The 27923-nt window shown below is 51.6% G+C and overlaps 1 protein-coding gene and 1 long non-coding RNA gene across 4 annotated transcripts in view; one reads left to right on the forward strand and one right to left on the reverse strand.

The window, feature by feature from the left end:
- Nucleotides 1-2639, forward strand: part of LOC309645385 — a 43460-nt gene extending 40821 nt beyond the window's left edge. For both annotated transcript variants that reach the window (XR_014254851.1, XR_014254852.1), the window contains one exon: nucleotides 39-2639. This is a non-coding gene — a long non-coding RNA (uncharacterized lncRNA). The remainder of the gene's footprint in view (nucleotides 1-38) is intronic.
- HNF4A (hepatocyte nuclear factor 4 alpha) lies at nucleotides 2631-27693 on the reverse strand. 2 transcript variants are annotated; one of them, XM_082430253.1, is made up of 10 exons: nucleotides 27502-27693; nucleotides 23454-23628; nucleotides 22239-22333; nucleotides 16682-16788; nucleotides 15833-15988; nucleotides 11810-11897; nucleotides 10759-10914; nucleotides 8080-8316; nucleotides 4752-4904; nucleotides 2631-3676 (listed from the first exon to the last, which is right to left on the reverse strand). In XM_082430253.1, the coding sequence occupies exons 1-10, from the start codon at nucleotides 27614-27616 to the stop codon at nucleotides 3534-3536; spliced, it is 1425 nt and encodes a 474-aa protein (XP_082286379.1). In that variant the 5' UTR covers nucleotides 27617-27693; the 3' UTR covers nucleotides 2631-3533. The 2 variants fall into 2 exon arrangements, with proteins under 2 accessions (XP_082286379.1, XP_082286380.1); XM_082430254.1 differs by having other exon boundaries at nucleotides 4782-4904; nucleotides 27502-27692.
- Between the last annotated feature and the right edge of the window lie 230 nt (nucleotides 27694-27923).

Raw genomic sequence — 27923 nt, forward strand, 5'->3', positions numbered from 1 at the left:
TGGTGGCACAGTGGTTAAGAATCTGCCTGCCAATGCAGGGGACACGGGTTTGAGCCCTGGTCTGGGAAGATCCCACATGCCACAGAGCAACTGAGACCGTGCGCCACAACTACTGAGCCCGCGCTCTAGAGCCAGCGAGCCACAACTGCTGAAGCCCGCACGCCTAGAGCCCGCGCTCCGCAACAAGAGAAGCCACCGCAATGAGAAGCCCGCACACCGCAAGGAAGAGTAGCCCCCGCTCGCCGCAGCTAGAGAAAGCCCGCGCGCAGCAACAAAGACCCAACGCAGCCAATAAATTAATTAATTAATTAATTAATTAATTTTTTAAAAAAAGAAACTACCCGACTATTCTCATTCTTATTCCTAACAACTGAAAGGAAGAAAAGACACTCATCCAAGGATTTAGAAAACATATGCGCCATTTATTTTTTTTATAAACTTTTGTTAAAACACACAAGAGTAAGAAATCTTTTTTGCTTCTTTGCCCCGTTGGGTGGCAGTGACAGGGGCTCAGGGGACAGCACAGGACCCAAGGGCATCCACACCCACTGGAAGATGCTGATCAGTCTGGCGGGACACAGCCCACTTCCAGAAATGCTCGATGTAAGTTTCAAAATTCATCACAATCAAGGCAAATCACAGAGCGACTTGGCAAAAGTAATTGGCTTGGTCATCACAAGAAATCGAGGGGCGTCCATTTCCGACGGTCTGCTCCCCTTCGTCCACCCTCAGGAGAGCCATGTGGGTTCTCGAAGCTGCTGAGAGCTGCCTAGAGAAGGGGTTGTCTCAGTGGAGGAATTACAGGGTCCGTGCTTGCCCTCCCAACCCTCTTTTAGTCCATTAGATCTTATGTTTTAGGACCACGACTCAGGTAGTGAAGAAAAAGAAAAAAGATTTTCCAATGTGGTGTCGTGTCCTCAGTTTAGAGTCAGAAAACTAAATTCTCTGTTTTGTGTTTCCTGCTTTGCAATAACATTATTAAAGTAGAATGGATTTCTCCTCCAGGGAGGTTGATTTGGGGCCGAGAACTAGCCCCCTGGCCCAGAAGATTGTTACTGTTAAAAGCCACTGCTACCCCACCCCACCCATGGGAAATTCTTATCTCAGCTTTGCTCCCATGACAGATAGAGGCCTGGGCAACATTGGGGCGGGGCGGGGGTGGGGGTGTGGAGGGGCAAAGAGGGGGAATGACAATTACCAGAAATGATTCCAGCTTCCCTACCTTGCCCCAGACGAGTCTGAGCGCCCTGGCTGGGGTTTCTGGGGAAGCGCCCCAGGAATAAGGGGTGGCTGAGGAAGCATGAGCATCTGGAGCAGGAGACAACCTCTCCTGGGACTGGGAACTTGGCTTGGTGGAGCGGGAAAGCCAACCCTGATAGCACTGGAGATGCGGCAATTGCTCTTGGACATCCTGCCCCAATACCCTTCATGCCTCTTTCACAAAAAGGAACAATCACTAATGGTGAAATCTGGGGGCACTGGGGTGCTGCCTGCATCCACTCAGAAGGGCCACCCCTGGGCGGAGGGTAGGTAGTCAGTCTGACTGTTCACTCTCCTCCCTAAGCACAGCTCCAATCCCAGGACACATCTCTGTAATTCCTACTGGCCAGTGGCACTTTCCAGAATTTTCCCAAAGCCTCCAAAATTCTGCATGGATGAGGTGCTGGCTGTGCCATCCTGGGGTTTAATGGTTCCAGAAGGTACCCTGAGTGATTCTCCACAGAGTAGGTCTCAAGTCCACTCCTTCTTACCTCTCCCTTGCTCCCACACAAACCATCCCACCTCTAGAATGCCAGGTCACATTGGTCGATCTCCCAATGCACCGCTGAATGCCCCTTCCCCAGACTTGGGGAGCGAAGAGAAAAGGGATCCAGGAGCCGTGAATTCTCCTTGTTTATCAGCAAACAGGATTCTGGACCCGAAGTGGACTTTAGTGCAGCCTCAGGCCAATCTTAGTCCTAGGGGTGGGCAGCGCTCCTGGAAAGAATGAGGCTTTGGCTTCTGAGGCTGCTGAAGAGGGCAGGAAGTCCCTCTACTCAATCCCAGTGAGGACAGAAGGGCCTTTTCAGAGAAGATTTTCAGCCACCGAGGTTAAGAGCTCCTGATCCGGGCAGACCTGGGATCAAGTCTTGACTTGGTCACATACTAGCTGTCTGAGTTCCAGAAAAATGACTTAACCTCTTAGATCTCAATTTCATCTTCACTAACGATCTCTGGGTAGTAGGGAGGATGAGAGGAGATGGTGCAGGTCAAGTGCCTGAAGACAGTGCCGGGAGGAAGCACTTGAGACAGACCCTGTGGAATAATTCCTCCTTGCTGCCACTCTGACCTGAGGTTCACCCATCTGTCTTCTCCATCCCCAGCTTCATCTCTCTCACCTGGATGACATCATCAGGCCCCATCTGATGTCTCCACTCCCTCCCAAACTTCCCACCTCTGTAGGACTGCGGTCTTCAGCTCCTGAAAGCTCAGCTCACTGCACATCCCTCCCCGGCTACTCACAGCCCGTGGACCCAAGTCGTCAAGTCTCAGTCTGGCATTCACGGTCCCCAGGCTGTCCAGCGTGCCCCCTCTGCTCCAGACAGGCCCGTCTTTCATCATCTCCCTCCACACCCTCCTTCTTACCTCCCCACCCTCCTTCTTACCTCCCCGTCTTGCCCAGGCTGTTTGCTCTTCTTTGGAACGTCCTGTCTCATCTGCTCCACCAGCTGGAATCCAGCCCTTCCTTAAAGGCCTGGCGCATAGTCTACCCCTTGCTGCCTTCTCTGACCACTCCAGCCCTCCCCCCAGGTCCCGGCTGCAGTGTCCACCCTGGACTGTTCTCTCATTTTTGGCCGCCCTCTGACTCAAGGGCTCCACTCAAGTCCCTGAAGGAGGAAAGAGCCAGGGGTTAGAGGAGAAATGGCGTCTCCCTTCTCGACAATCTCCTACACTGCACCTAGCTCCAGTCGGTGCTTTTAAAATGTTCCCGGGATGACTGGGGGAGTTGTTTGCAAGTCTTCCTCAGCCTCTGGAGAGGTGGCTTTGGAGATATTAGGATGGCTGAGGAAGGTGACAGTGGCGGTTAGGACAGCAGAACAGGGATGGGTAAGGTGCCACCGTCTGACCCAGCCTAGAAGGGCTCTGTGTCTGACAATGTGGCAGTACTAGGGACGAAGTACCAATCTGAGTGGGGAGGGAGCCATGTTTAAGCAAGGTCTCGTGTCGTCTCCAGGCAGCAATCCTTCGGGGGTGAAGAAGTTGGGGTGAAGGATGAAGGGAAGGCAGTGGCTTCGGCAGGAGAAAAGTTGTCCAAGGCAGCAGAGGATGTTTCAACTGGGGTCTCCCCAAGTCACAGCCCCATCACCAGAGCGGGTAGTGAAGGGTGGCAGTGGGATGTGGCCCGTAGCCCAAGTTCTAGGGCCCTCGCCCTTTCCATTACTGCTCTGGGACTGGCCCTGTTGTCACAGCTTTCTTCACTGTGACCAAGTGACCATCAGGGGCTCTCTGAGGGGGCCGGGGGGCCGGCAGAGCCCCCTCCCCCTAGTGACTTGCTAGATGACTTCCTGCTTGGTGATGGTCGGCTGCGGGATGGCAGAGGGGGGCTTGACGATTGTGGCGATGGCTCCTGGCAGGAGCTTGTAGGGCTCAGACCCCGAGCCACCTGGCGGCGAGGGCTGTGGAGTCTCAGGGGTGGCTGGAGGGATAGAGAGACAGACAGGGGCTGCTCAGAATGCCAGCCCTTTGGGGAGTAAACGAAGAGTCCTGGGAAAGTTCGTCCCCCTCTCTGAGACTTAGTTTCCTCTACTACAAAATGAGAGAATTAGACTAGATTCTCTCTAAGGTCTCCTACGGCCCAAACCTTCTGAGTCCCAGATCACCAAGTCTAAGTTCCATGAGGTCTGGAAGGCTGTGGCTGGGTCAGGTTCTGTGGTCAGAACCTTTTGCCCAAGTCCCCATAGCCCCCATCTCTTCCACCATTTGATATGGAGACTTCGGCTGCTGCTCTCAAACCAGGGCCCAAGTTGACTCTCCCTATGGACAATGGGACATGTGACAGGAACATCCTTTCTTGGGGAAAAGGAACAGCAGTAGATGAGACCCAAGGGTCTGGCTAACTGGCTCGAAAAATACCATTTCTTTGATCTTTAGGCAGCTGAGTAACAGAAACTAAAGGCCCCAGCCCCATTACCAGTTCAGAAAATAATTTTGACTATGACCCACTTGGCCAACCTTATTCAATGGCCAGCTTTCCCAAAGGACAATCTCAATGAAATGCAGCCTCATTTTAGCGGACCACCTCATCCCAATGATAATCTTACTCTTTGAAGAACTTTGCCCAATGACAAACTCACTCTTGTGAGATGTCACCTCTGAGGACAATCTAGCCCAGTGGAGGTTCTCATCCAATGAATAGTCTCACCCAACTGTCTAATGGATAGCCTTACCCAACTGGGCAGTCTTACTTCAATGAACAATTTTACTTAGTGGACAACATCACCTAATGGAACTCTCACCCAATGGACATCCTTACCCAATGGGCAGCCTCACCCAGTGGATTGCCTTATCCCAAGGGCCGCTTCATTCACTGGAGACTGTCAATCACCTCACTGAATAAACAGCCTTCACAATGGACTGTCTCACCCCTCATTCCCTACCCCGGAGCACAGAGAACTGTTTTATCCCATTTCCCATCTTCTAGACCCGACCTTCTCCAGATTCCCTCTTGGGCCCCAACCTCACCCCTTCCTGGGTAAAGCCCAATTGCCCACCTGCCTGCCCCCTGGGTCGGGGCCACTCACACATCTGTCCGTTGCTGAGGTGAGCAGGCATCGTGTTGGCAACAATGACGTTGGTGCCCATGTGTTCCTGCATCAGGTGAGGGTGCAGGGGGTGATGGGCATGAGGTGCATCACTGGAGGACCCTGCAGGTAGAAGGGGTACTCAGTGAGGATGAAGAGTCTGGGATAAAGTCCGTGGGCCTTGAGGCACCATCTTCCTCAAGTGTGGCCGATCAACCCGCTCATCCAATACTGACGGTGCCTATTGGGTTCCTATTTCCAGGTTAGTAAACTGGGGCTTCCATTCCTATCCACAGGCTTCATGAAGGTATTGAGAGGACCCAAAAACCAAGAGAATAAAGTGATTTGAAAGAAATAAGGAGCATCTAAAGAAGCTGTGAGATCATTTAAATATTGCAGCAAGCAGTGTATTGATTACATGTTAATATAATGGATTCAATCAATGGCTCTCAAAGCTCCTTGGTGTGCAAGTCCTTCAACCATTTGGTCCCAACTCACCTTTAAGCCTCATCCCCTACATCTGAAGCGCAAATGACCTACTTATAGCATCAGTGTGTCCCCTGTACTGTCCTAGCTCTGTGCTTTTGCTCCTGTGTCACTTCCACTAAAGACACCTTCTACCTCCCCTTCCCCTGCCCCCCCAATATCCCTAAGTCCAAATTCCAGCTCACATATTTCCTCCTTTGGGAAGCCTCTCCTGATTCTCCCCAGTCCAGTAGTAAGTAAACCTCTCCTTCCTTGGAATTCCCATCGTCATTTATCTAACGGGATAAAAGATGGGAATAACCCATCTTTTGGGAACAATCACTTCTGTCTGTGAGCATTACAATTACAGGTGTATTTTTCTTCTCTCTTTGAGGTCCTAGCAAAGTGTCTGGAACACAGTAACTGCTTCAAAGAATGTGTCAGAGAATGACAGTACCATATATATAAGGTTTGGTAATAGGCTATGTTCACTAATATGACAATGATGGAATTTTAGGGCTTGCAAGGGGCCTCTAAAGTATACCTGTTTCAATGATAGCTATCAATTATTGAGCACCTATTATGTACCAGGTACTGTTTTACAGCACTTTTCATGTTTGACATAATTTAATCCCCACAACAATCCTGTATAGTGGGTATCATTATTAACCCATTCTACAGATGAGATTATAGGACCCAAAGAGATGAATTATCTTACTCATGTTTATCTGGCAACAGACACAAGCTCCTTCCTGATCCTGATCTCAGTGACACCTGATTCATTATGACCCCATATTCACAGGGTCAAAGTGAGAATGAAAGGAGTTACCATATGACAGTGGTTCTCAGCTGGGGGTGATTTTGGTCCCACAGGAGACCTTTGACAATATCTGAATATTTGTCACCACTGAAGGAGTGATACTGGCATATCTTGGGTAGAGGCCAAGCATGTGGTTAAACAAGGTACAGAAGAGCCCCCTCAGCAAAGAATTGTCCAGTCCCAAGTATCCGCTGAGGTTGAGAAACCTCGTCCTTGGCCATCACCAGTAACTGTGTCGCCTCCAAAATCTTAAGTTCAATCATCTTCACTTAGACCCTGCCTCTTACCTTTCCAGCTCACTTCCTCTAGTACCATCACTGCAAAAATTCTTCAGCCCTATTGAGGCTGTCATTTCACTGAGCCCCACTTTTCACTATTGTCACCCGTCCTTATTCCTCTTAGTTCAGCCAAGATTCCGTGGCCCATCATTAGGATCACTCCGTTGCAACCATCCTCAGCTATCTCCCAGGTCCCCTTCTTAGCAAAACATTTTCAAAGGGCAGTATACTCTTGCTATCTCCACTTCTCCACTTTCCAACTCACTCACTCTGTAATACCTGCTCCCCTGCCTCAAATCTGGTTTCCTTTCCCACGGTCTTCTGACACTGCTCTCAACACAATCGCCAAGAGCCTCCTTCTCCCTCCTGTGGAATTTAACACCATTAAATGCTCTGTCCACACTAAAACACGCTCTTCTCTTGGATTCTGGGACTCTCCCTGGCTTTTCTCCTATCCCCCTGGCTAGGCTTCCTCTATCTCCTTCTTTGGCACCTAGTTTCTGGGACACCACGAAGCTGCCTCTCATCCTCACCTTCGGGCTTGTTTGAGCAACAGAGTCAAACATCCATCTGCCTCCTGGATAACTCAACCCGGATACCTAACAGTCATCTCAAGCTTAACTAAAGTCTAAAATGGATCCCTCACCACCACCATCCCCAGCCTCCAGCTGTTTTTTCTCAGTCTTCCCCATCTCAGTAAATTACTCCACCACCATTCCTGTTCCTCAAAGCAAACATGTAGGTTCCATCCTTGACTCTTTGTCTTCCCCTCACCGCCCCCATCTGATCAATCAGCAAATCCTGTGGGTTCTTCCTCCAAATAGATGTTCAAGTTCATCTATGCTGATCAATTTCCAGTCACGCCTTAGTCCAAGCCTCCTTGTCCTTCCCCTGATTGGAGACAGTGACATTTCTCAGGGGTCTCCTGTCTCCACTTTGCTCCCCTGAAATCCACTTTCTACCCAACAATCAGGATAGTTTGTTTAAAACATTAGTCTGATTTTTCAGTCTTCTTATAAGAGTAGTGATGAGAATACAATGCAAATTTCTGACCATAGCCTCTAAGATGATGTTTATGATTTGGTTTCTGCTCAATCTCCACCTTCATCTCATGTAACTCCTCCCGTCTCACAACCTTATCTTTCTTGAAGACACAAGCCTCTCCTGCTTCAGGGCCTTTTGCACTACATCTCTTGGAATGTTTCTCTCTTGGCTTTTAAATGTTCTCTTTCCTTCCATCAGGTCCGTGGCATAAAAGTCACCACTTCAGTGAAGTCTCCCTTGGCCAACCTATCTAAAGAGGCCTCTTTTCAGTTATACTCTATCATATTACCTGGTTATTTCAAAATCTGTAGTTGCCCTCTTTATTATATACTTGATAATCATATGTTTCCACGAGCCCTTATACACAGTGGCAGGCACATGCACACTCATACACACACACTCATACACAACCTCCAGGAGGACAGAATCTTGTTCTCTGCTGAAGCTCCAGCACTTAGAACAGTGACTGGAACATGCTAGCTTCTCAGCACCTGAATTAACAGACCATTATCCCCATTTTCCTGATGAGGAAACTGAGGCTCAGGTAGGTAAAGGGATTTGCCGAAAGCTACCGAGTGAGGAAGTGATGGAGCTGAGAGGTGAACTCAGGTCTGCCTGAGGCTTGTCTCTTAGAGAGGCCCCCCACCCCAGCCCCGCCCACCTCTCATCCCTTCCTGGGCCGGACACCGACCTCCCAGCAGCATCTCCTGCAGCAGGTTGTCGATCTTGGCCATGCCAAAGAGCTTGATGAACTGGATCTGCTCAATCATCTGCCAGGTGATGCTCTGTAGGGTGGGCAGCAGCAGCAGCAGCTCGCCGAAGCGGCCGCGGGAGTCGTACTGGCGGTCGTTGATGTAGTCCTCCAGGCTCACCTGCACCTGGGAACGCAGCCTCTTGATCTTGCCCGGGTCGCTCAGCCCCTTGGCATCTGCAACAGGAGAGCTTGTGCAAGGGAGGCAGTGGGGGCCACCTGGAGCATCTGGGGAGGTGGGACCCAGATGTCCCCTTGCTCCTGGGGCCCTGATATGGGAGACCTCGTGGCCCAAGGTCACATAGGGAGTCCCCAGCAGCGCTGGGGCAAGGATTCACGGTCCTCAAGAACCAGAGTGCACTAATGCAAGCTGTAGCTTCCTGGACTCAGGCAGAAAAAGGTTTCTGTCACATTTCCTAAGATGCAGGACTGGGAGAAAGGAGTGGAAGATGGGGGACAGGACTTCAGGAACACACCCAAGAGGGTACCTTGCAACCCTCTGAAAGATGGGGAAACCGAGGCACGGAACAAGGAAAGGACTTGGCCCAAGCCACACAGCCGCTTGTTAGCAGATCCATGATGTGAATTAGGGCTCCTGAGACTCCCAGGGAAAGTCCCACCATCCAGACCTCAGCACACACTGCTTCTGCTGCTTTAGAACAGTCTCCCCTCTTCCCCGCTCCCTTGCCTGTGTCGTCTTGGGGTCTCAGCTTAGTTTACACTTCCTTCAGGACGCTGTCTCCATTCCACCCTCCAGAGTCTGCACTCTCAGTGTCCATGGTGTCCCCAAATTTCTGTGGCTCTTCCATCACTACTGAGCACACAGGATGTAACTGTCTCTTCCACTAGACTGTGAGCTCTGTACAGGCAGGCATACGTCTCTTTTGTCTTTTTAAACCCACCACTTAGCACCATGTGTTGTCAATATTTGTTGCATAGATAATTAGATGAGAGGATGGGTACATGGACGGAAGGATGAATGAATGAATGAAAAAAAAACCAATGGACACTTTCTAGATCCTTAACTAAGAAGGTGATTCAAGGGGTCATCCAGTAGTTAACCTCAACCGTCATGGAGGTAATACATTTATTTCCTCTTTTATTTCCTCTTTTATGGATAAAGTAGGCAGCAGAAAGAGAACTTCACCCACATTTCCAGTCCAGGGCTTTCTCTTCTGGGCCACGTTTGCGCATTCTTTCATTCAGTCAATAAATATTTATTGAGCACCACCCACGTGCCCGGCCCTGTCCTAGGTCACCTGCCGGTCCAAGCCAGGTTGCTGACCCTGACTCAGCATCAGTAATCCTGCACATTTTACTGAGCAGTTACTATCCATCTAGCTCCGTGCCAAGCACCACAGGGGATGCAGCCTGGGCCAGGCTCGCGAAGAAACTAGAACTAGAAATCTTACCCCCTCAAGAAACGGGGAATAGCGTGCGGTAGGTAGGAACATGGGCTTGAGAGCTGGATAGTCAAGTTCAAATCCAAGCTCTGCCATTTCCTGGTTGTGTGACCTTGGGCAAGTTAATCGATCTCCCTGTGCCTCAGTGTTCTTATCTGCAAAATAGTGATAATAACAATTCCTACCTCACAAGTAAGAAAGTGAGATCATCCACAGGAAGCGCTTAGAACGGAGCCTTCGTGAGCACTCCATAAGCAGTGCTCATTTCCTCTTTATCACTATTTTTACTAGAGGCGATCTCCATGCAAGGAGGGCCTGGCGCTAAGAACAGCGTCTGGCACACAGTAGGTCCTCTCTAACATGGAAGGAGGGAAGGAAGCCAGCAGGCTTTTGCAGCCCAGGCATCCATCTTGACATTGTGAAATGAAATCACACTTTGCACAAAGACACAACTACAACAACGTTGTATAAAAGTGCAGGTGGAAAGTCAGTAGATGGAATGGGGAGAGCGGGGTGCATTATCTTTATCCTGCTGATGAAGGGTTAGGAGATACTGCCTACAGGTAATCGGACAAGAAATAAAAGCATAAGCGCAGGACATTATAAAGGTGAACAGCAGAGACACTGAAATAGCAAGAAAAATAGATTAGGAGGATGGGGGAGAAAAGATGGGAGCGGTGATAGAGAAAAGTGCAATCCTCAACTATCAAAAGAGGAAAAATATGTTCTAAAATGGATAAACCAAGAAATAGAAGGGTTAGCATTTTATTTACAGCTGGAGAGGTAACTGCCAGAAGAAACAGTAAAAAGAATTGGAAATGGTTCCCCCATGGGGAGTAGGCTTCAGACAGGAAAAGTGTGGTGGGGAAGACTACTTCCATTTTAAGTGTGTGTAAATATTATTTTGATAAAAAATTTTTTGAGGGAAAGAAAAGAAGGATGGTAGGAGGTAAGGAACAGAAAGCAGGGAGGAAGGGAAAGAAGGGTAAAGTGGGAAAGAAAAAAACCAAGCCTCTGGAGTCAGTGCACCCTATCAAGTCATTTCAGCCCTTTGAGCCTTGATTTTCCTCATCTGTTAAATGGAGCTAATAGAAATGGCCTCTCCTGGTTGATGTACTAAAGAGATGAGGTGGTAAACTCAGGGTGCATAACCCGGTAGGAGAAGTTTGACAGAGGGTCTGGAGCATCAGGGGAGGGTGGGAGGTGTGGGCTGTACCTGGGTCAAAGAAGATGATGGCTTTGAGGCAGGCGTACTCATTGTCATCGATCTGCAGCTCCTGAAAGGGCAGCACCAGCTCATCCAGGATGCGCACGGACACACGGCTCATCTCTGCCAGCTCTGGGCAGTGCCGAGGGACGATGTAGTCATTGCCTGGACGGGTTGGGAAGGAGAGGGGATGGGGAAGCCACCTGGGTGTACCCCTCTCCCCTAGCTTTGGGCAAGCCCTGCCATTGGCAGTTATAATGCAGCTGGTGCCCATGGGAGGAGGGGCCCGTGGGGATTGTCACGCCCATTTTACAGATGAGGAAGCTGAGGCCCAGATTAAAGGAATGAGTTGCTTGCAGTCACTGGACTGGGCCTGGAGCCTGACTTCCTAGGACCCCTTTCACATCACCCAAGCTCCATTCCTCAACATGACAACAGACCCACAACACTGATGACATTAAAGGGCCACTTGGGAGGCATAAAAGCACCAAGGATAAGGGCTCAGATTCTGGAACTAGATTGCCTGGGTTGAGTCCTGCTTCTACCACTGACTAGCCAGATATATTTGGGTAAATCATTTTCTGTGTCTCAGTTTTTCCATCTATAAAATGGGAATAAATTACAGAGCTTACCTCATATGGTCGTCATATTAAAGGAGTTAGTATTTGTAAAGTACTCAGACTAGGGCTCGTGGTGTGCCCTATATAAGCATTTAAAATAATAAACAAACATGCTATGAAGGCATAGGTGACATAGGCTGGGGGTTTGTGCCATTCCTGGATGTCTTTTGCTCCTACTCCAGAAAGTACATCAGAATGCACAGGTTATTCCAGGGCTAACCCTGTCTGTGCTCTAACTTGCATGCTGGGGAATTTAATTCTTCGAGTCCACATTTCTTTGCATCTGAGTGGGGTATCCAGTTGAGAATACTGAGGACAGGACCATTCCTGATCTTTCTCCCTCACTCCTGCACACCACCATGGAAATCTCCCGTGCCCGGGTGTGCTCCGTGCTGGGCCCACCCTCTGCAGAGCCCTGGCTGGGCAGGCAGTATCCTCACCGAGAAGCAGAACGTCCTTGAACACCATGGAGCGCTTGGTGGCTCCGAGCAGCAGGTGCTCGCCAGCATGGGCTCTGAGCAGGGCCACCTGGAAGACAGAAGGGATGGCGTCCGGTGTCCGCACCCCTGGGAAGGTGTCCGCACCCCTGGGAAGGTGTCCGCACCCCTGGGAAGGCTGCTCCCGGCCAAGTCAATGACCCTGGGCAAGTCAGCTTAATGCTCTCCTTGCCTTTACCTGCCTGAATTATAAAATGGGTATCAGAAAACTGCTGCCTTGGGACTTCCCTGGCAGTCCAGTGGTTAAGACTCTGCACTTCCACTGCAGGGTGTATGGGTTCAATCCCTGGTCAGGGAACTAAGATCCCACATGCCGTGCAGTGCGGTCAAAAAAACAAAAAACAAAAAAAAAAAAAAGAAAAAAAGAAAAGAAAGAAAAAGAAAAGAAAACTACTGCCTTCCTCCCATAACGGATAAAACTGCCTGGAAGGGTAAAGAACATGTGTTCAGAGCCGGGAGACCAAATGCTGAGTCTGTCCTTGAATTGCTGTGTCCGGGGTAGCTAGCTGCTGCTCCCCTCTGGGCCTCATCTGCATGGCTGGTAAAACTGTAACAACACTCTGGGTATGTGGGTTTTTTTTAGCAGAGACTTAAAAGGCTTTCATCAGACTCTCAAGAGGGTCTACAAACCCAAAAAGTTCTAAAACTTTTAGAGCTTTTTCTGGGGTCCAGAATTCCTACCCATGGATCAGCTATGAAAGATAATGAAGACTGTTTTGTAAAAACGCAGATTCTTAGGCCCCACTGCCAGAAACGCTGATTCTGTATGTCTGGGGTGGGCCCAAGAATCTGAAATTAACAAGCTCCTTGGTTGATTCTGATGCACCGTTGTGTTTGGGAAATCATTGCTCCAGAAGATGTCCAGGGCATCCACACACTTGACGCTGGAAGATTCTAGATTCTGAGAAAGCGTTATAAGAATCTGGACATGGATGTTGCTTCCCAAGGCAAAGGTGTGAGCACTGGTCCTTGGCAGGGGATCCGCTTGACCGACCCCTTCCCTACAGAGAGGACAGGGAGGCCTTGGAAGACTGAAGTGTGAGGTGGGAGCCCTGCCAGTGCACAGGAGGACATTGCTTGCCCTTTCAGAACCACCTGCTTCAGTGCTTGCATGAGGACCAAAGGATGGGGCTGGTCAAACAGTAGCAGGCTGGTAGCCTCAAGGATCTTATCTGCAAGGTTGGGTTAGGGAGTTTGGAAGTTTTTTAGCAGGCTAAACTAGGAAGCAAAAATGCTTTTATTCATTAATTCATTGGATTGCTGATTCTTGTCGTCATCAAATGTTGAGTGCCTGCTAAGTGCCAGACACTTGTCTGGGGACACAATGGTGAAAGGAAAGAAAAGGAGGGAGGGAGGAGGAGAAAGAAAGAAGGAAGGAAGGGAGGGAGGGAGGAAAGGAAGGAAGGAAGGAAGGAAGGAAGGAAGGAAGGAAGGAAGGAAGGAAGGAAGGAAGGGAGGAGGGAAGGGAGAGAGAGAAAGAAAAAATAGATTGATGGAGGGAGGGAGAAAAGAAGAAAGGAACATGAGGGTCATGTGATAAAGAGCAATGGGGCAAGAGCAACTGCATTCGATGAGGAGATCATAAAAGGCTTCTCTAAGGAGGCGAAGTTGTTCTAAGGCATGGAGGATACCTGGCACATAGTAAGCATTCGATAAGTATTTGTTTGAATGAAGCAGGAAGGAATAGGTGAATGGACGAGCCAACTACTTAACATCCTCTCCAGATCGAGCCCCTCCTGCAGCCCTGCCCTTACCTCATCTGTTCCCCCATGGTTAAGTCTGGTGAGGGCGACAGGAAAAGAGGAGAAATGGCAAACAGCCTTGGAGGCGAGAGCTCCCTCTCCACGACCAGGGCAAAAGGAAGCCAAAGGATGCTGATTATCGAGCACTTCCTATATGCCAGGCACCATGCAGGACTTTCGTCACTTGCCCCAGTGCCTCTGCAATCAAGAGGCAGAAGACCTGGATTCACACCCTGGGGCTGCCTTGTTCTGTGACCTTGGGCAAATGGCTCTTTCTCTCCAAGCCTTAGTCCCCTTATCCAATGCTACCCAGCCTTCTAGGTTTCAATGGGTTGATGTCCAAGACAAACCAAGAAGCAAACAAACTTGGAAGGTGGTTCCTGGGGCAATGTCGACAGACAGTGTCCCCAATTCTCCCAGGTGTGCCCCACCCATCTTGGGCAAGATGAGCTCCTTATACACCATGAATGGGGAGCTGGGAACCCTCCTGGCCCTGGGTCTAGCCCCCTAACATGGTGGCTGTTCTGGGGGCGGGCAGGCAGGGGGGTGGTGATGTTAATGATTATTCTGTGTTACTGGCCACCCATCACTGCTCTCTGAGAATGCTCTGAGCCCCAGCCAGGAAGGTTTGGGTGGGAAATTGAGGTTAACAATTGCTTAGCTTGGGGGGGATCTTGTTGCCCTGTTGAGCCCCTGGGAAGGAACAGGAGGGATTAAACATTAATACAGACTCTCCAGCAGAGGGGACCAGGGCCAGAACATGAGGAGCAGGGGAAAAGGCAGGGGCAGCTCGGCCAGGATCCCTGCCTTGTCATCCTTTCCAAAGCAGAGAGGAATCCATGTGAGAGGGCGTCTGATCTAGCCCCCCGTATGAGGGTGAGGACCAGCGAAACCAGGGTTTTCACAGCATGTCCCACCAGGTGATACTAACGTACTCCAGGAGAGCCTGGGCATCAGAAGACTTCGAGAAGCCCTAGGCTTCCTAAAGTTCCATAGCTGCCTTGCCTGAGGACTTCTCAGAAACTTGAATAGACTGACATGTGTTGCCAATCTTTTGTGCAAATGTGCAAAACAGAGAAGCAAATGCACCAGGAGCTGGTACCTGGAACACTATCCACTGGTGTCCCTCAGCTTCCCTTGGAGCTGAGAAGGTGACCCAGTCCAGCTCCTCTTTCCCAAACAGGGAAAGTGTCTGCAGAGGCCTCGGGGGTGCCCTGGGCAGGCGCTACCATTTACAGTATCTCAGAAACTCAATTGCCCTCAGTCCCTGCCCCTTCAGCCCCCTTTTTCCCCTGGGACATTTTTTGGTATTCCAAAGAAGGTACTTTGGGAAATAAAATGCTGAGTTAAACCATCTTGGTGGGATACAAGGAAGAAACTGACACTTAGGGAGGCCCGCTGTGGCCTGGGACTGTGCAGGTGCCCCATTACATGATTTACGCTTTTCAAATGGTAAGTGGGAGATTGGGATGGACATATACACACTACTATATATAAAATAGATAACTAATAAGGACCTACTGTATAGCACAGGGAACTCTACTCAATACTCTGTAATGGTCTATATGGGAAAAGAATCTAAAAAAAAAAAAGTGCATATATGTATATGTATAACTGATTCACTTTGCTGTACACCAAACTAACACAACATTGTAAATCAACCACACTCCAATACAAAGTTTTTAAAAATGGCAATGTCCTCAATCCTCCCAACAGCTTTCTGAAGTGGATATTACAAGTCCCACTTTACTGATAAGAAAATGGAGGTTCAGAGAGAGAAAGTAATTTGTCCCGGATCACACAGAGAACCTATCTTAGAGCAAGGGCTCAAGCCCAAACCTCCTGATCCCTGCCCCTGAGCCCCTACCAACATCCTCCCCAGGAGAGCTGCCTGGGGCAGTGGTGCAGTGGCTACTAGCCTGGACTTTGAAGCTTGTCTGCCTGTTCTAATACCACCTGTGTTGGATACTAGCTGTGTGATCTTGAGTAAGTTACTTAACCTCTCTGTGCCCCAGTTTCCTCACCTATAAGATGGTCATAATAGCACTGATCCCCTAGGGTTGTTGGAAGGATTAAATGAGCTAATATTTATAAAGTGATTTAAACAGCTCCAGGCACACATGAGCACTATGTATGTTTGTTAAATAAAATCAAACCAGTCCAAGGCTATATCCCAGGTGGGCCAGCGGGGCCCGCACTGCCTGCAGACCGTGTTCACCCTCACCTGGTCGTCCAAGGGGAGCTCACAGAAAGCTGGGATGTACTTGGCCCACTCGACAAGCACCAGCAGCTGCTCTTTCATGGACTCACACACATCCGCGATGCTGGCGATCTTCTTCGCCCGAATGTCACCATTGATTCCAGAGACAGGGGAGGTGATCTGGGGGAGATGAAGGAAAATGCTGGGGATGGCCGGGCTCTCCTTATATTCTCTGTCCCCTGCACAGAGCCCCCGCCCCGGAGAGTTCTGCTGTCTGGAAAAGGGGAGCTGGACTGTGGGTGCCTTCTCAGCTCTGAAGGAAGCTCAGGGAAAACCGGAAAGGGAGGATGATGAGGAGGCAGTTACGGGGGAAGAAGCTCTCTCTGGGCCTTTATCTGCTGCCTGCCCCCTGCCCCCTCCTCCACCAGCTCCTTTGAACCCCAAGGAACCCCTCAGCCCTAGAGGAGAAGCAGAGCAAAAATCCTCATCCTCATCAGATAAGTGAAGAAACCACTGCCCAGAGAAGTGCTGTGACTCGCCCAAGGTCACACAGCAAGGGGTTGGCTGAGCCCCATGTGCTACTCTGTCCACTTGTCCACTCCTCTTTTCTCTCGGGGCTAAGCTGATCTCAGGCCCTCAGCGAGAGAGAAAACTGCTTGGCTTGCAGAATGCAGGCCCCACAGGGCCCCTGAGTGCCGGCTGTGGGTCTTTGCTACTAAACCAGCTGAGTGACCCTGGACTCAGTTTCCCTTCTGCGATAGCTGAGGGCCCTCCCATCTGTTGCTCCAGGGCCTGGCTGGGGAGGTCAGGGGTGGAGCTGAGATTCCTCTTTGGGGTGAGGGATCCCCAGGTGGGTGGTGGGTCCCCCGGTACCTGCTGGGACAGGACCTCGGCCTGCAGGAGCGCGTTGATGGAGGGCAGGCTGCTGTCCTCGTAGCTCGACCTGCGAGTGCTGATCCGGTCCCGTTCATTCTGGACGGCTGTGAGGAGGCAGAGAGAGGTGGGGGTGGGGGGCTCCCATGACATGAGGGGTGGCTGAGGAGCAAGGGGAGGTGGTTGAACCCAGAGGGAAGGACTGCAAGGCTGGCCTGGAACAAAGGAAACAGGGTTGGAGGTGGGAGTTGGGGGGGGCTGGGGAGTGTCCAGGGGGCAGAGCCCAGATCAGCATGTGGGAATGGGGGGAGATGGGTCCTGGCCCAGCTTGTGGGAGAACTTGCCAAGCGCCACAACTGCCCCGCACACAGCGGAGTGGCTGTAGGAGTGACCCAGCCATCACTGGAGGCGTGCAAGGTCGTGATGACTTGGCAGAGGGCTGAAGGTGGGTCTTGAACTTTGAAGAGGGGATCTGTCTAGATGACAGACTTTCAAGCTCTGTTTTGGAAAAGGGTCCCTTTCTTTCCAGATGAAAGTGTATAAAACAAGCAAAATGAATTGCTCTCGGTGACAGAGATGGTCAGGGATTCCTGAGTGTGGAGGCAAAAGGCCTGGACAAGGGGATCTGGAGGCCCCACCTGCCCTGGTGGTCTCAGCCATCAGCAGGAAGTGCATGTGCTCTAGACAAACCTTCTCAGGAGCAGCTCGGCAAAGCTCTGGCTCCCTCCTGACCGACTGTGGGGCTCCCTGCCAGGAACTCAGAGATCCAGGGCCTCCGTCCACCAGGGCCTCACACCCCCCGGGCATCCCCATCCTGGCCTAAGATGTAAGGTGGTCCTCCTGCTGCCCTGGCCTGGCCCTTGGAGTCCGGGAGGCCTCACGGTGGAATGTTTTTGAAGCTGGAAGGAGGGAGGATGAGGCGGCAGGAGACCTGGGCTCCTGTCGGGATTCATCCCTCACTCTCCATGCGCTGGTGGGGGTCACATCCTCTCTCTGGGCCTCGGTCTCCCCATCTATAAGCTTTTCCCTCCAAACCTGCTCCTTGGAGTCTTTCCCATCTCAGCAACAGGCAGATTCATTCTTCCTCCCAGCCTGGGGGTCTCACTATATGCCTTTTTTCTCACTACCCCGTCGGCTCACACTCCAGATTCCATCAGAAATCTTTACAAGATCCATCTGCGGCTCCCACTCTGGGCTGGGCCCTGGGGTAGTTCAGACCCTCCTCACTGGTCACTTTGCTTCTGGCCTTGCCTCTGCAGTCTGTGCACCTCTCGAAAGACAAAGGGATCCCCTAAAACCCAACTCAGGTCATATCCCTCCACTGCTAGAAAGCAGGACCTCCCCATCATACCTGGAGTAAAAAGACAATTGCTCACGACGGTCCTGTCTCTCCCATCTCGCTTTTATTCTGTCTGCCTGTCAAACCTGCCTCCCTGCTGTTCTGGGACTCACTCGGCCACTCTCCCTCAAAGCCTTCGCCGCTGCTGTTCCCACTGCCTGGAATTCTCTTCCCCCTGCAGCTAAGCTGCTTCTTCTTCATTTACTCATGTCTTTGTGCAGATATCACAGTCTCAGAGACACCTGCTCTGACCATCCTGTCTGATGTGGTATCCCTCCCGCAGGCTCTGCCCTTTCTCCGGCCTTATTTTTCTTCTTGGTACTTATTCTCTGTTTCTTTCTTCACTCTCTGTCTCTCTAAGAGAAGAAAAGCTCCAGAAAGCCAGAAAATCATCCCTACTGTCCGCTGCTGTAGCCCCAACAAGTAGAACAGAGCCTGGTGCACAGTAGGTGCTCAATAAATATCTGTTGAGCGGCTGAAAGAAGGCGCAGGATGAGACAAGCTCTGATTCTTGGGCACATCCTATGCCCCGTTTCTCAATGGAACGTTGACATTCCAGCTATTCAACTCTCTCCTGATTTCACACATTGTTGAAATCAGAGAATGAAAGTCAGATAGTGTACAGGGAGCCCGCGAATTTAGTGGGATATGATAGAGGTCCCAAGGTAAGAAATCTCCTCTCCCCAGACCCACCATCCTGGACGGAGGCCAGCTCCCAGCACCGCTCCCCTGCCGGAGTCCCGCCCCGCCCGCAACACCCCTCCCATGGCTACCAGCCTGCACCCACCAGGGCGCCAAGTGGCGGCCTAAGAAAAGGGCTGCTGTCAGCAGCTGGGGATTGGGCTCCTCAAGGTTAGGCCCGTGTTATCAGTGCCCGGCGCGAGCTCAGTCACGGAATGATGTTTTCCAAATGTTTGCTCAGTATTAGCAGGGTCGGGGACCTAAGGTAACTTCTATTGAATATTAACCGGCCTGGGCAGAGGCGGAGAGGAGGACGAGCCTGTCTTCTGAGAGAACCCCTGAGTCGGGGCGTAGGGGGGTGCTGGGCCGGGGTTCCCAGGAAGGGCCTATCAGACGGCCCCTGGCCTACCGCCAACTTGCACCTCCTGCACCCCTGGCTCTGCGTCCTGGGCTGGATTTCCGACGCCAGGAGTCAGACATTTGTCCTGGATCTGCCAGCAGGGGCCCAGGCAGGTGTAGGTTTAGAGGAAGAAATTTGAGACCGGCTGTTGAGCCCACTGATTCCCCAGATTTCTTCCCAGAGTCTTTGTTCTTTCAGGGAACCCACTTCTGACCACCGTGGAATAGCCTCTGGCCAAACTTCTAAGACTTTGAGATTTAGAGCCCTTCCCTGTGGTCGAGAGGAAGTTTCAGAAATCTAGACCGAGAAGGTGCCTCCCAAGGCCATCACTACTAGTTTTCATCCAGGGACCTTGGTGTCTGCTCAGCTCTGGGGAGCCTGAGCTCTAGTCCTGCCTTCCCCTACCCCCGAGCCAATCACATCACCTCTCTGGCCTCAACTTCCGCATCTGTAAAATGGGGAGGGGGTAGATCTGATGACCTCGTATACACCTGACTGGTCTATAAATGCTACGTTTGCGGCCCATACCTTCCTGTCCTCAGGGACAACTTTTGAGTTTTAATCCCTGGATCTTCCTAAGGCCATCGAGGAAGGGAAATAAAAACTGGTCCCAACTCTCCTGATCACTGGGGCTTCCACCGAGAATCTCTCTTGGCTTTGAGAACCTCCCACCAGGCCGAGGAGGGGTGTTGAGACTATAAGACTTAGGTAGAGGTAGTAATGTCCTGACTTCCCAGAACTTGACCACAGTGGCAATGGAACACGTTGCTACCCTGGCCTGTTCTCCAAGCAACCAAGCAACCGCATGTGTCACGATCTCCTGGTTAACCCAAGCATGTAAATAAGCACCAACCTTTACTAGCCCACACTCACTTGCCATCGGTCGATTCTCCTATCCTCCTGGAGTAACGCCACTTTCTCCAAGACAAGAAGCCATTGGCTACTCTCAAGGCTAAGCTATGGCAGAATGGCCGGGGGCTCTCCCTCCCCTTCCAGGAGCCAGGATCTGGGCCTGCTGCCTCTGTGGCAGCTCAGTGGGAGGCTCAGGGCACAAACACACATGTCCTGGTGGGCAGTGTGTACTTGTACAGGTAGATCAGTGGGCGTAAAGCTAGACTCACAGAGCTGGAAGAGTTCATTATCCACCCCTGTCATTTTATAGATGTGAACACTGGAGCCCAGATGGGGCAGAAACTTCCTCGAAGTGACACGTGAAAGTGACTCTGAATGTTTAACAAGAGACGTCTATAAAGACCATCCAGACGCAGGACCAGGCTACCTGCAGCCTAGGAAGGTAGCCATCTGCTCAGGTGAGCTGCCAACCTTTCTCCCACCTGCCTGTCACAAGGCCTGGAATTTAACACGAGAGATTCATTCTCTCAAACCTAAAATCTTAGGCTGTCGGGGTGATATAATCACTGGCTCTTAGAGCCCTAGACTGTTTGGCTCTTAGACTATAGATAGCTCTCAATCTTTTTCTTGCCTCCAGCTGTTCATACATGCCTCGTATTCTCATTTATAACATTTCTTTCTTTTTTTTTTTTTTTTGGCCACGCTGAGCAGCATGTGGGATCTTAGTTCCCCGACCAGGGATCGAACCCGCGTCCCTGCATTGGAAGCACGGAGTCTTAACCACTAGACCACCAGGGCAGTCCCCCATTCATAACATTTCTCATTCCACAAAGTCGTTCTCAAGTTCAAGGTGAGAGTGGCTCAATCCCATTGATAACTGGGTAAGGGGAGAGCAGGGGAGCATCTGCCTTTTGAAAAAGGCCCTCCCCGACTTTGAGGATAACTGAGGTCTGGATGAGAGAATTGTGTTGCTGCGAGCCGGAAGGGGCCTTGGAGACCACCCACTTCTTCATGAGGATCACAGGCCCAGGTTTCCCAGCAGAGCTAGTGAACTTTAAGGGCTCTGTAGGGATGAGACCCAGAAGATATTTCCCAGGGAGGGAGAAGAGAAAACAGGGGCTCAGAGGTAGAGTCGGGCAGGGGAGACAAGCAAAGCCAAGTTCCCTTCCTTCTCAGTCTGCCCGGGGAAGGCTGGGTCCCAGGATCCTGCTGCGGGGGAGGGTGTGGGGGGTGTGTGTGTGTTTGTACAGAACTAGACCAAGGGTTTTGGCTGCTGTGCCACAGCTGCGGGCTGGAAGTGAAGGTCTGGGAGCCAGTCCCAGGGCTGGGAAAAGGGAGTTGAGCAGAGAAGGAGACAAAGAGATTTGAAAATGAACTCAAGTTACCCAGAGAAGCGGTTAAAAGATGTTTGCCTCCTGAGCTTAGGCTGAAAAACTTTTAAACATTCCTGGGGTCCGGAGGGCACAGTAGGCAGCATTGAGGGATTGTCCAAACAGCAATGAACTCGAGTCCAAAGCTCTGGGTTCAAACCTCAGAGCTTGTCTGACCAGCTGCGGGGCCTTGGGCAAGTTGCGGAACCATCCTGGGCCTCAGTTCCCTCGTCCATGAAAAGCGGGAAGGATAATAGTGCCACACAGGGCTGTCATGAGAACGGAAGGAACTATCAACTGTGGAAACGCCCAGCCAGGGCATTGGTATCTGCTGGTGGCAGGAGGCCAGGGAGACCCGAATAAACATTGTGCCCCAGCGTTCCCATCCTCCTCCACCCAGGATGAGTCTGGGGCCTTGTTCCCTTTTCCTAGAACGGGAGGACACTGGGTCACCTGATGCCCAAGAAGGAAGATTAAGAAACTGCTTGGGGAGGGAGCTCAGGTATAGAACTCTCCCACCCCCGCCCCCATTCCCATTTGCTGAGTCTGGGTGGTGGGTCCATGGATGTTCGTAGTGCCATTCTCTACACTTTTCCTAATGTTTGCGATAGTATATTAAGAAAAAAACACCCGACTCGGCTGCCTTGTGTTGGTAAAGGCAGGCAGGGGTGGTGGCGCTGGGAACCTGGGTAGCTGAAAGTGGGAGCTTATCTCTTGGAATCTTTCTCAAGACCAAGCCCAGCCCCTCCCTATGGTCAGATTTTTCAGGCCCTCCCTCCTCTCAGCCATTAGCCAGTCACCCTGGGGCCTGTCACCAAGTCATAAAGTTGTGGCCGCAGTTGTAAACGGCTGCCTGCCGGGAGCTTGTGGGTGCAGGTGGGACAGTGGGGCGGCAGCGGGAGGGCCGAGGCTCACCTTCCTTCTTCATGCCGGCCCGGAAGCACTTCTTGAGCCTGCAGTAGCGGCACTGGTTCCTCTTGTCTTTGTCCACCACGCACTGCCGGCTGAATCTGGGGAGGGCTTTGGACGGTTGGGTAGAGAAGAGACAGCCTTCCCCCTCCCAGGGCTGAACCAGGATCCTGGCCATCTGGTTGACCTCCAGCCTCTTTGTTCGAACCTTTCATCCCAGGGGTTCTGCTGCTAACCAACCGGGAGCTGGAAAGGCCCTATGGACTCTCTGAGAGCCCAACCCTGTCCCGCTAAACATGGGGAAACTGAGGCTCAGAGAGGTGACCCATGGCCTCAGATTACTCAGCTGCAAGTACAAGGCACTGCTATTTCCAGCATATCCTATAAAATCCCAGAGCCCAGAGTGGGCTCCTGATTGTGGATCAGTGTCAATACTTGGTCCACATAAGCCACATTCTGGCGGGGGGGGGGGGGGGCGGATATGGAATAGAGGCAGTACCCACAGTGGTTATGGGTGGGACCCTGAGTGTCAATCTGGGCTCTGACATTGATTCAAGCTGGGTGACCTTGGGGAAATTCCTAGTCCTCTCCAAGCCACAGCTTCCTCATCTATAAAATGAGAATAATAATAGTAACGACCACAGAGGGGTGTTGACAGGTGAAAATGAGATAATTACCTTAATGGGGCTCAGCACACAATCTGTTCATAGTAAGGGCTTGTAACTGACAGCTACCATTATTTTATTATTGTTGTTACCCAGAATGTGAGACGCTTTGAAGGAGGGATCTCCAAGGCCTTGTGAGAGGTGGAAAGGCTGGGGCCAATCCCCTATTTGCCCCAGAAAAAGCACCAAGTTGGGGGATGGTCCTCATCCTCTGAGGCTTCAGAGAAGGCTTGATCCTAAACCTCATGGGTCCCCATTTGCTAAATGGGAAAAATAACAATGAGTTTCTGGGAACAGGTAATACAGGCAAAGACTCAGTATGGTGCCTGGCACATAGTAAGTACTCAATAAATGTCAGTCAATGGCTTTATGATCTATAAATGAAGTTTCTAGAATAGATGTTCCCATATGGATCTGCAAGGACTAAGAAATCAGAGGAGGCTTGAAGGGCTTGAAGGGCAGATGCCTCTGGGACCTATTCAGAGAGAGGACAGACCTGGGGGGACATTAGCCCAAGTGCACCCATTTCCCAGCTGGAGAAATCAAGGTTCCTCACCTGCAGGAGTACATGTGGTTCTTTCTTACACTCCTCCGGAAGAAGCCCTTGCAGCCGTCACAGCTTGAGGCACCATAGTGTTTGCCTGTGGCCCGGTCCCCACAGATGGCACACAGGGCGCTGACACCCAGGCTGTTGGGGGCGTTGAGGTTGGCACCTTCTGATGGGGATGTGTCTGCACCACAAAAGAAAAGAGTGAGGACACAGCAGGGGCAGAAAGTCACCTCCCAGAGGCCCTGCTCTCCTGGTGGTTTAGATTCAGAAACGGATATGAGCATTGTGGGGATCTCCCCAGAGCTTCAGCCTCAGCTACACCCAGGTGCTGTTATACTCCCTCCAAGAACTTGGGCAAGTTCCTCGGCATTTTGGAACCCCCATTTTGCATCTATAACTTAGGGATGGTTGTGACACTGACTTCACAGAGTTGTTTGCAAAGGTCTGCTCCTCCCCATCGTGGAGACCGCTAGCCCCAGCTTTCTCTGGGAAGGAATGAAAACCTGGCTGTCTCCTAGGATGCATCCAACCCTTGTAGACCCTGATTGGCTGGGCGGAGGGGACCGTGGGAGGGGCAAATATTCCCCCAGCATCTGCCCAGAACCAGGTCCTGTTCCTCATTCCTCACTGAGTGAACAGGTCTGGGTGGCTCTCAGCTTGGTACCCAGGGGCCCTGAAACTCTCCCAGGGAACAGGAAGACATACATCAAGGACAGTGGCTCGTTTGCCCTCCTGGGAGGATCATGGCAAGGATCTGAGCACCTCATAGCAAAAGCTACTGCATCTATGTAAACGTGAAGAGGGGAATAAGAGGCAGGTGGCTGGGGTCCTGGGTACTAGTACTGCTACCAACTTGCTTGTGGCCTTGGGACAAGCTCCTTTTCCTTGCTTCAATTTCCCCTGGGCCTCAGTTTCCCTAACTGCAAAGAGGGGCAGTTTGACTGGTCCAGTTGTTTTCAATTTTTTTTAAATTTCAGCAGCTGAACCCTCTTTTTTGTAAGCAAATCTTCCACCAAGGATAGACCTCTTAGAGAAGATGACAAACACTATTGACCATCTCCCCAGAAAAATGCCTACATACACACATCACACAAAGTCATACACACACGTGTTTTCATAGAAACCCTGAATCCAATCTTGAATTCCTAGGGAACATCTAGCTAAGAACTGGAGAGGGATATAGTGCTGTAGTTAAGAGCACAACCTCTATGGCCCTTCTGCCAAGTTTAAATCCTAGCTTGCCCACCTCTTAGCCGTGTGACCTTGGCTGCATTAATTTACTTCTCTGTGCCTTCATTTCCTCACGTGTAAAATGGGGAACATGATAATCCCTAGGTCTGTTATGAAGATTCAGTGAATCAATATATGTGAAGTGCTTGGCACATAACAAGCACTGTATCAGTGTTTGTGAAATGAAAACTTTTCTGCAGAAGAAAACTCTGGGAGCAGATGACTTCCAGCCTCCAAGCACAAGGGACATCTCATTGCTGCTGTGGCCTAGCTGAACATCACCTAGACTCCTGAGGGTGCCCAGGAGCGCGGCCCCCTCCACTTGGTGAATTATTCCTGGAGATGGGGATAATTGTTAAGCTGCGTTGGTGCCCTTTCTCCCTCAGCCTTGCCTCCTCCAACCCCCAGGAGAGCTGACCCCACAACTCAGGCGGAGGCTGGGGGAAGGGGCTCCCATATCCTGGGCAGGATAGGCTGGGTGATGCCAAGTATATCACCCCACTCCCGGGGTCAGCTGATGGCTCCCATTCTCCAGGTGAGAACATCAAGTCTCGGAGAGGACAGGACTTGCCCAGAGTCATCACATTGCTGTTAAGTAGAGGAACCAGATTTATGGTCCAGGTGTGAGGGCCAGTGCTGGCCTCTGGCCAGTGCCGTCCTTATTGGGGTGTCTGCTTGGGCCTCTGATAAACAAGGACTTCTGCCACTTCTGAATCAAGAGTGGGAGGCAGGTAGGGAGCTATCTTTGGAGCCTTCAAGCCTCCAGCCCAGGATGTATGCAAAAGATAACCCCAACTCTCAGCCCACTTCAAACTCCAAGGGACTCTTCTTAGACATGCTCAGAGTTCCTGAGACGACTCATGGGGGGCCAGGACCAGTTACCAGCGCTAAGCACTCAGGTGCCTTATCTTATTGGATCTTCTGGTTAGCCCTGGGAAGCAGGTGCTATGATTTACTCCCATTTTACAGATGAGAAAACTGAGGCTCAGAGAGGAAAATGGTTTGGCAAGTTCACACAGATGGAAGGATTTATGCCAGAATTTGAGCCCCGATCTTTCTGGCTCCAGAGCTGGAGGCTGTTCTGCCTTCAGGACAGCCAGTAAGGAGCCTGGCCTCTGTCTCAGGAACACACAGTTCTCGGGAGCTGGAGATGTGCGCTTTGAAGGGGTGATGGGGGCAGCCCAGGGCTGGGCGGTGACCAGGTGTGGCAGCACACACTATCCCTCTGGGGTCACACAGACCCTGCCTAGTGCAGCAGCTTCTTGTTTACCATTTCCTGTGTGTTTTCCCCTCAGTTCCCTCACGTGATCCCCGGACACTTCCCAAAAGCCGGCCGGCCAGCAGGCCTCAGGTGACTAAGCCCATTTTGTAGAATATACAGAGGCCAGGAGAGGGGAGGTGACGTGCCCAAGGTCACACAGTGAGTGAATGGCAGGGGGAGGCGAGCAGCTGGTAAGACTGGCCACGGGCAGTGCCCACTGACCACAGGCAGGGCAGACACCTCTCTCTGGCTGAGCTGAGCTGACCCAAGTTCTACAGACCTCATCTGAAGCCGCGGAGCCATGCAAGGAAGGCAGGTGGAAGGCCAACCTCGGCCAGCTGCCCCCTCTCCTCTGAGGCTGGCCTTCGACCAGTCATGTCCCAGCATCCTGGCTTCCAGGCCTCCTCCCTTCCCCCATCTCTTTGTGCAGGAGACCCCCCACCCCAACCTTCAAATGTGCTCTATGGGAGCGTATGTATAAACCTGGGGAGAGACACACAGGCAACACAATCTGCTCTGAGACAAATGGACCTGTTGCTGATGTGAATCGCATTTGTCGAATGGCAACCCTGCACATCACGTGGACACAGTCACATGTGCTCTGGACCCCCGAGGGCAGGGTTGCACATACATACACAAGCAGGTATAAACAGGGGCACGAGACAGGATGCCCAAACGGGACATACACCCGGGGAGCTCGGGGCACACAAACCAATCCACATCCACAGACCACGTGTGCAAACATCCACAGACACACGTACACACACTCGTCACCGCTCACGGACATAAGCAAGACAAACACAGGCATCCCTAGAGACACCAACAAACACAGACCCACTCAGTGAACAAATGCAACTAGAAATAAGACACAGAACACGCACACACAGACAGGCGAACACAAACATGCAAGTGGATTCCCGGAAACACACGTTTGCAACACACTGCCGCCTGCCCACACGCGTACACAGAAACTCACGCACGCCAAGAGGAGGTCACGATCGCACACGGCACACGCACTGCTGATCCGCGTCTCATTTAGCAAAACCTCCCTGAGAACTCCATTTTCTCTAAGTGGGGCGTTCACCCCAAGAAAGTCCCAAAGATGCCCCAAAACACAGCTGTGCCTCCATCCACCGTCCCCAGGGACAGGACATACCTTTCCATCTCTCTGGACCTAGGCCCAAGGGGTTCAAGAAGGGGCCATGCTGGACCAGTTACTGGAGCTGGACGCCAAGAGGAAGCTCCCCATCAAGTCCCCGCTCCCAGTGACACGCTGAGCGGGGACAGCTTTGGTAACAGGGACCACAGGGGCCTGGCAGGAATACCTGGGACCTACTTTTGCTGAAGATTTGCCCTTGCAGCACCCCGCAACCCAGAATACCTCTGGTCACCGTACCTGGGCACATCTGCTTCACCTGGCAACACCTGTGCTCTCACCTATGGGACCAACGTGCTGATCAACCATTCTCCTCCCAGTCCCAAATTGAGTGCTGAAGACTCGCTCCCGTACCTGGGCATATCTGCCCCCAACTGGCACACCTGGGCACACCTGCCCCCACCTACCATTGCCCATCGTCAACACCTGCACATTCTCAAACTCCAGGGTGGTGTAGGCTGGGTCCAGCGCAGCACTGTAGTCGGCCATGTCCATGTCGACAAGGGTTTTGGAGAGGCGCATCCTCCCCTCTTCACACCTCGGCCACCTGCCCTGCCCAGGATGCCCACCCCGAAGGCTCTGGGCCGAGCCCCAGCCCCCGCCCTCCGCCCTCCCACCGCCTCCTCCCAGGTGCCCTCTCTGCCTTCCTGCGTTTCAAACCGTCCTCTGGGAGGATCTGCCGGGAGTCTCGGCCTAGCCCCTGCGAAGGGGTGGAGGCTCTGCCGGGGAGGGTTGGGGGTTAATGGTTAATCGGCTCCCCCACTGGTGGACCGGCTGGGCGGGGCCACAGGGATTTGGCTGTTTGTTGGTTTCTGGCTGAACCCCCGGA

The sequence above is a fragment of the Balaenoptera physalus genome (assembly GCF_965194825.1).
Source record: "Balaenoptera physalus genome assembly, chromosome: 16".
NCBI lineage: Eukaryota > Metazoa > Chordata > Mammalia > Artiodactyla > Balaenopteridae > Balaenoptera > Balaenoptera physalus.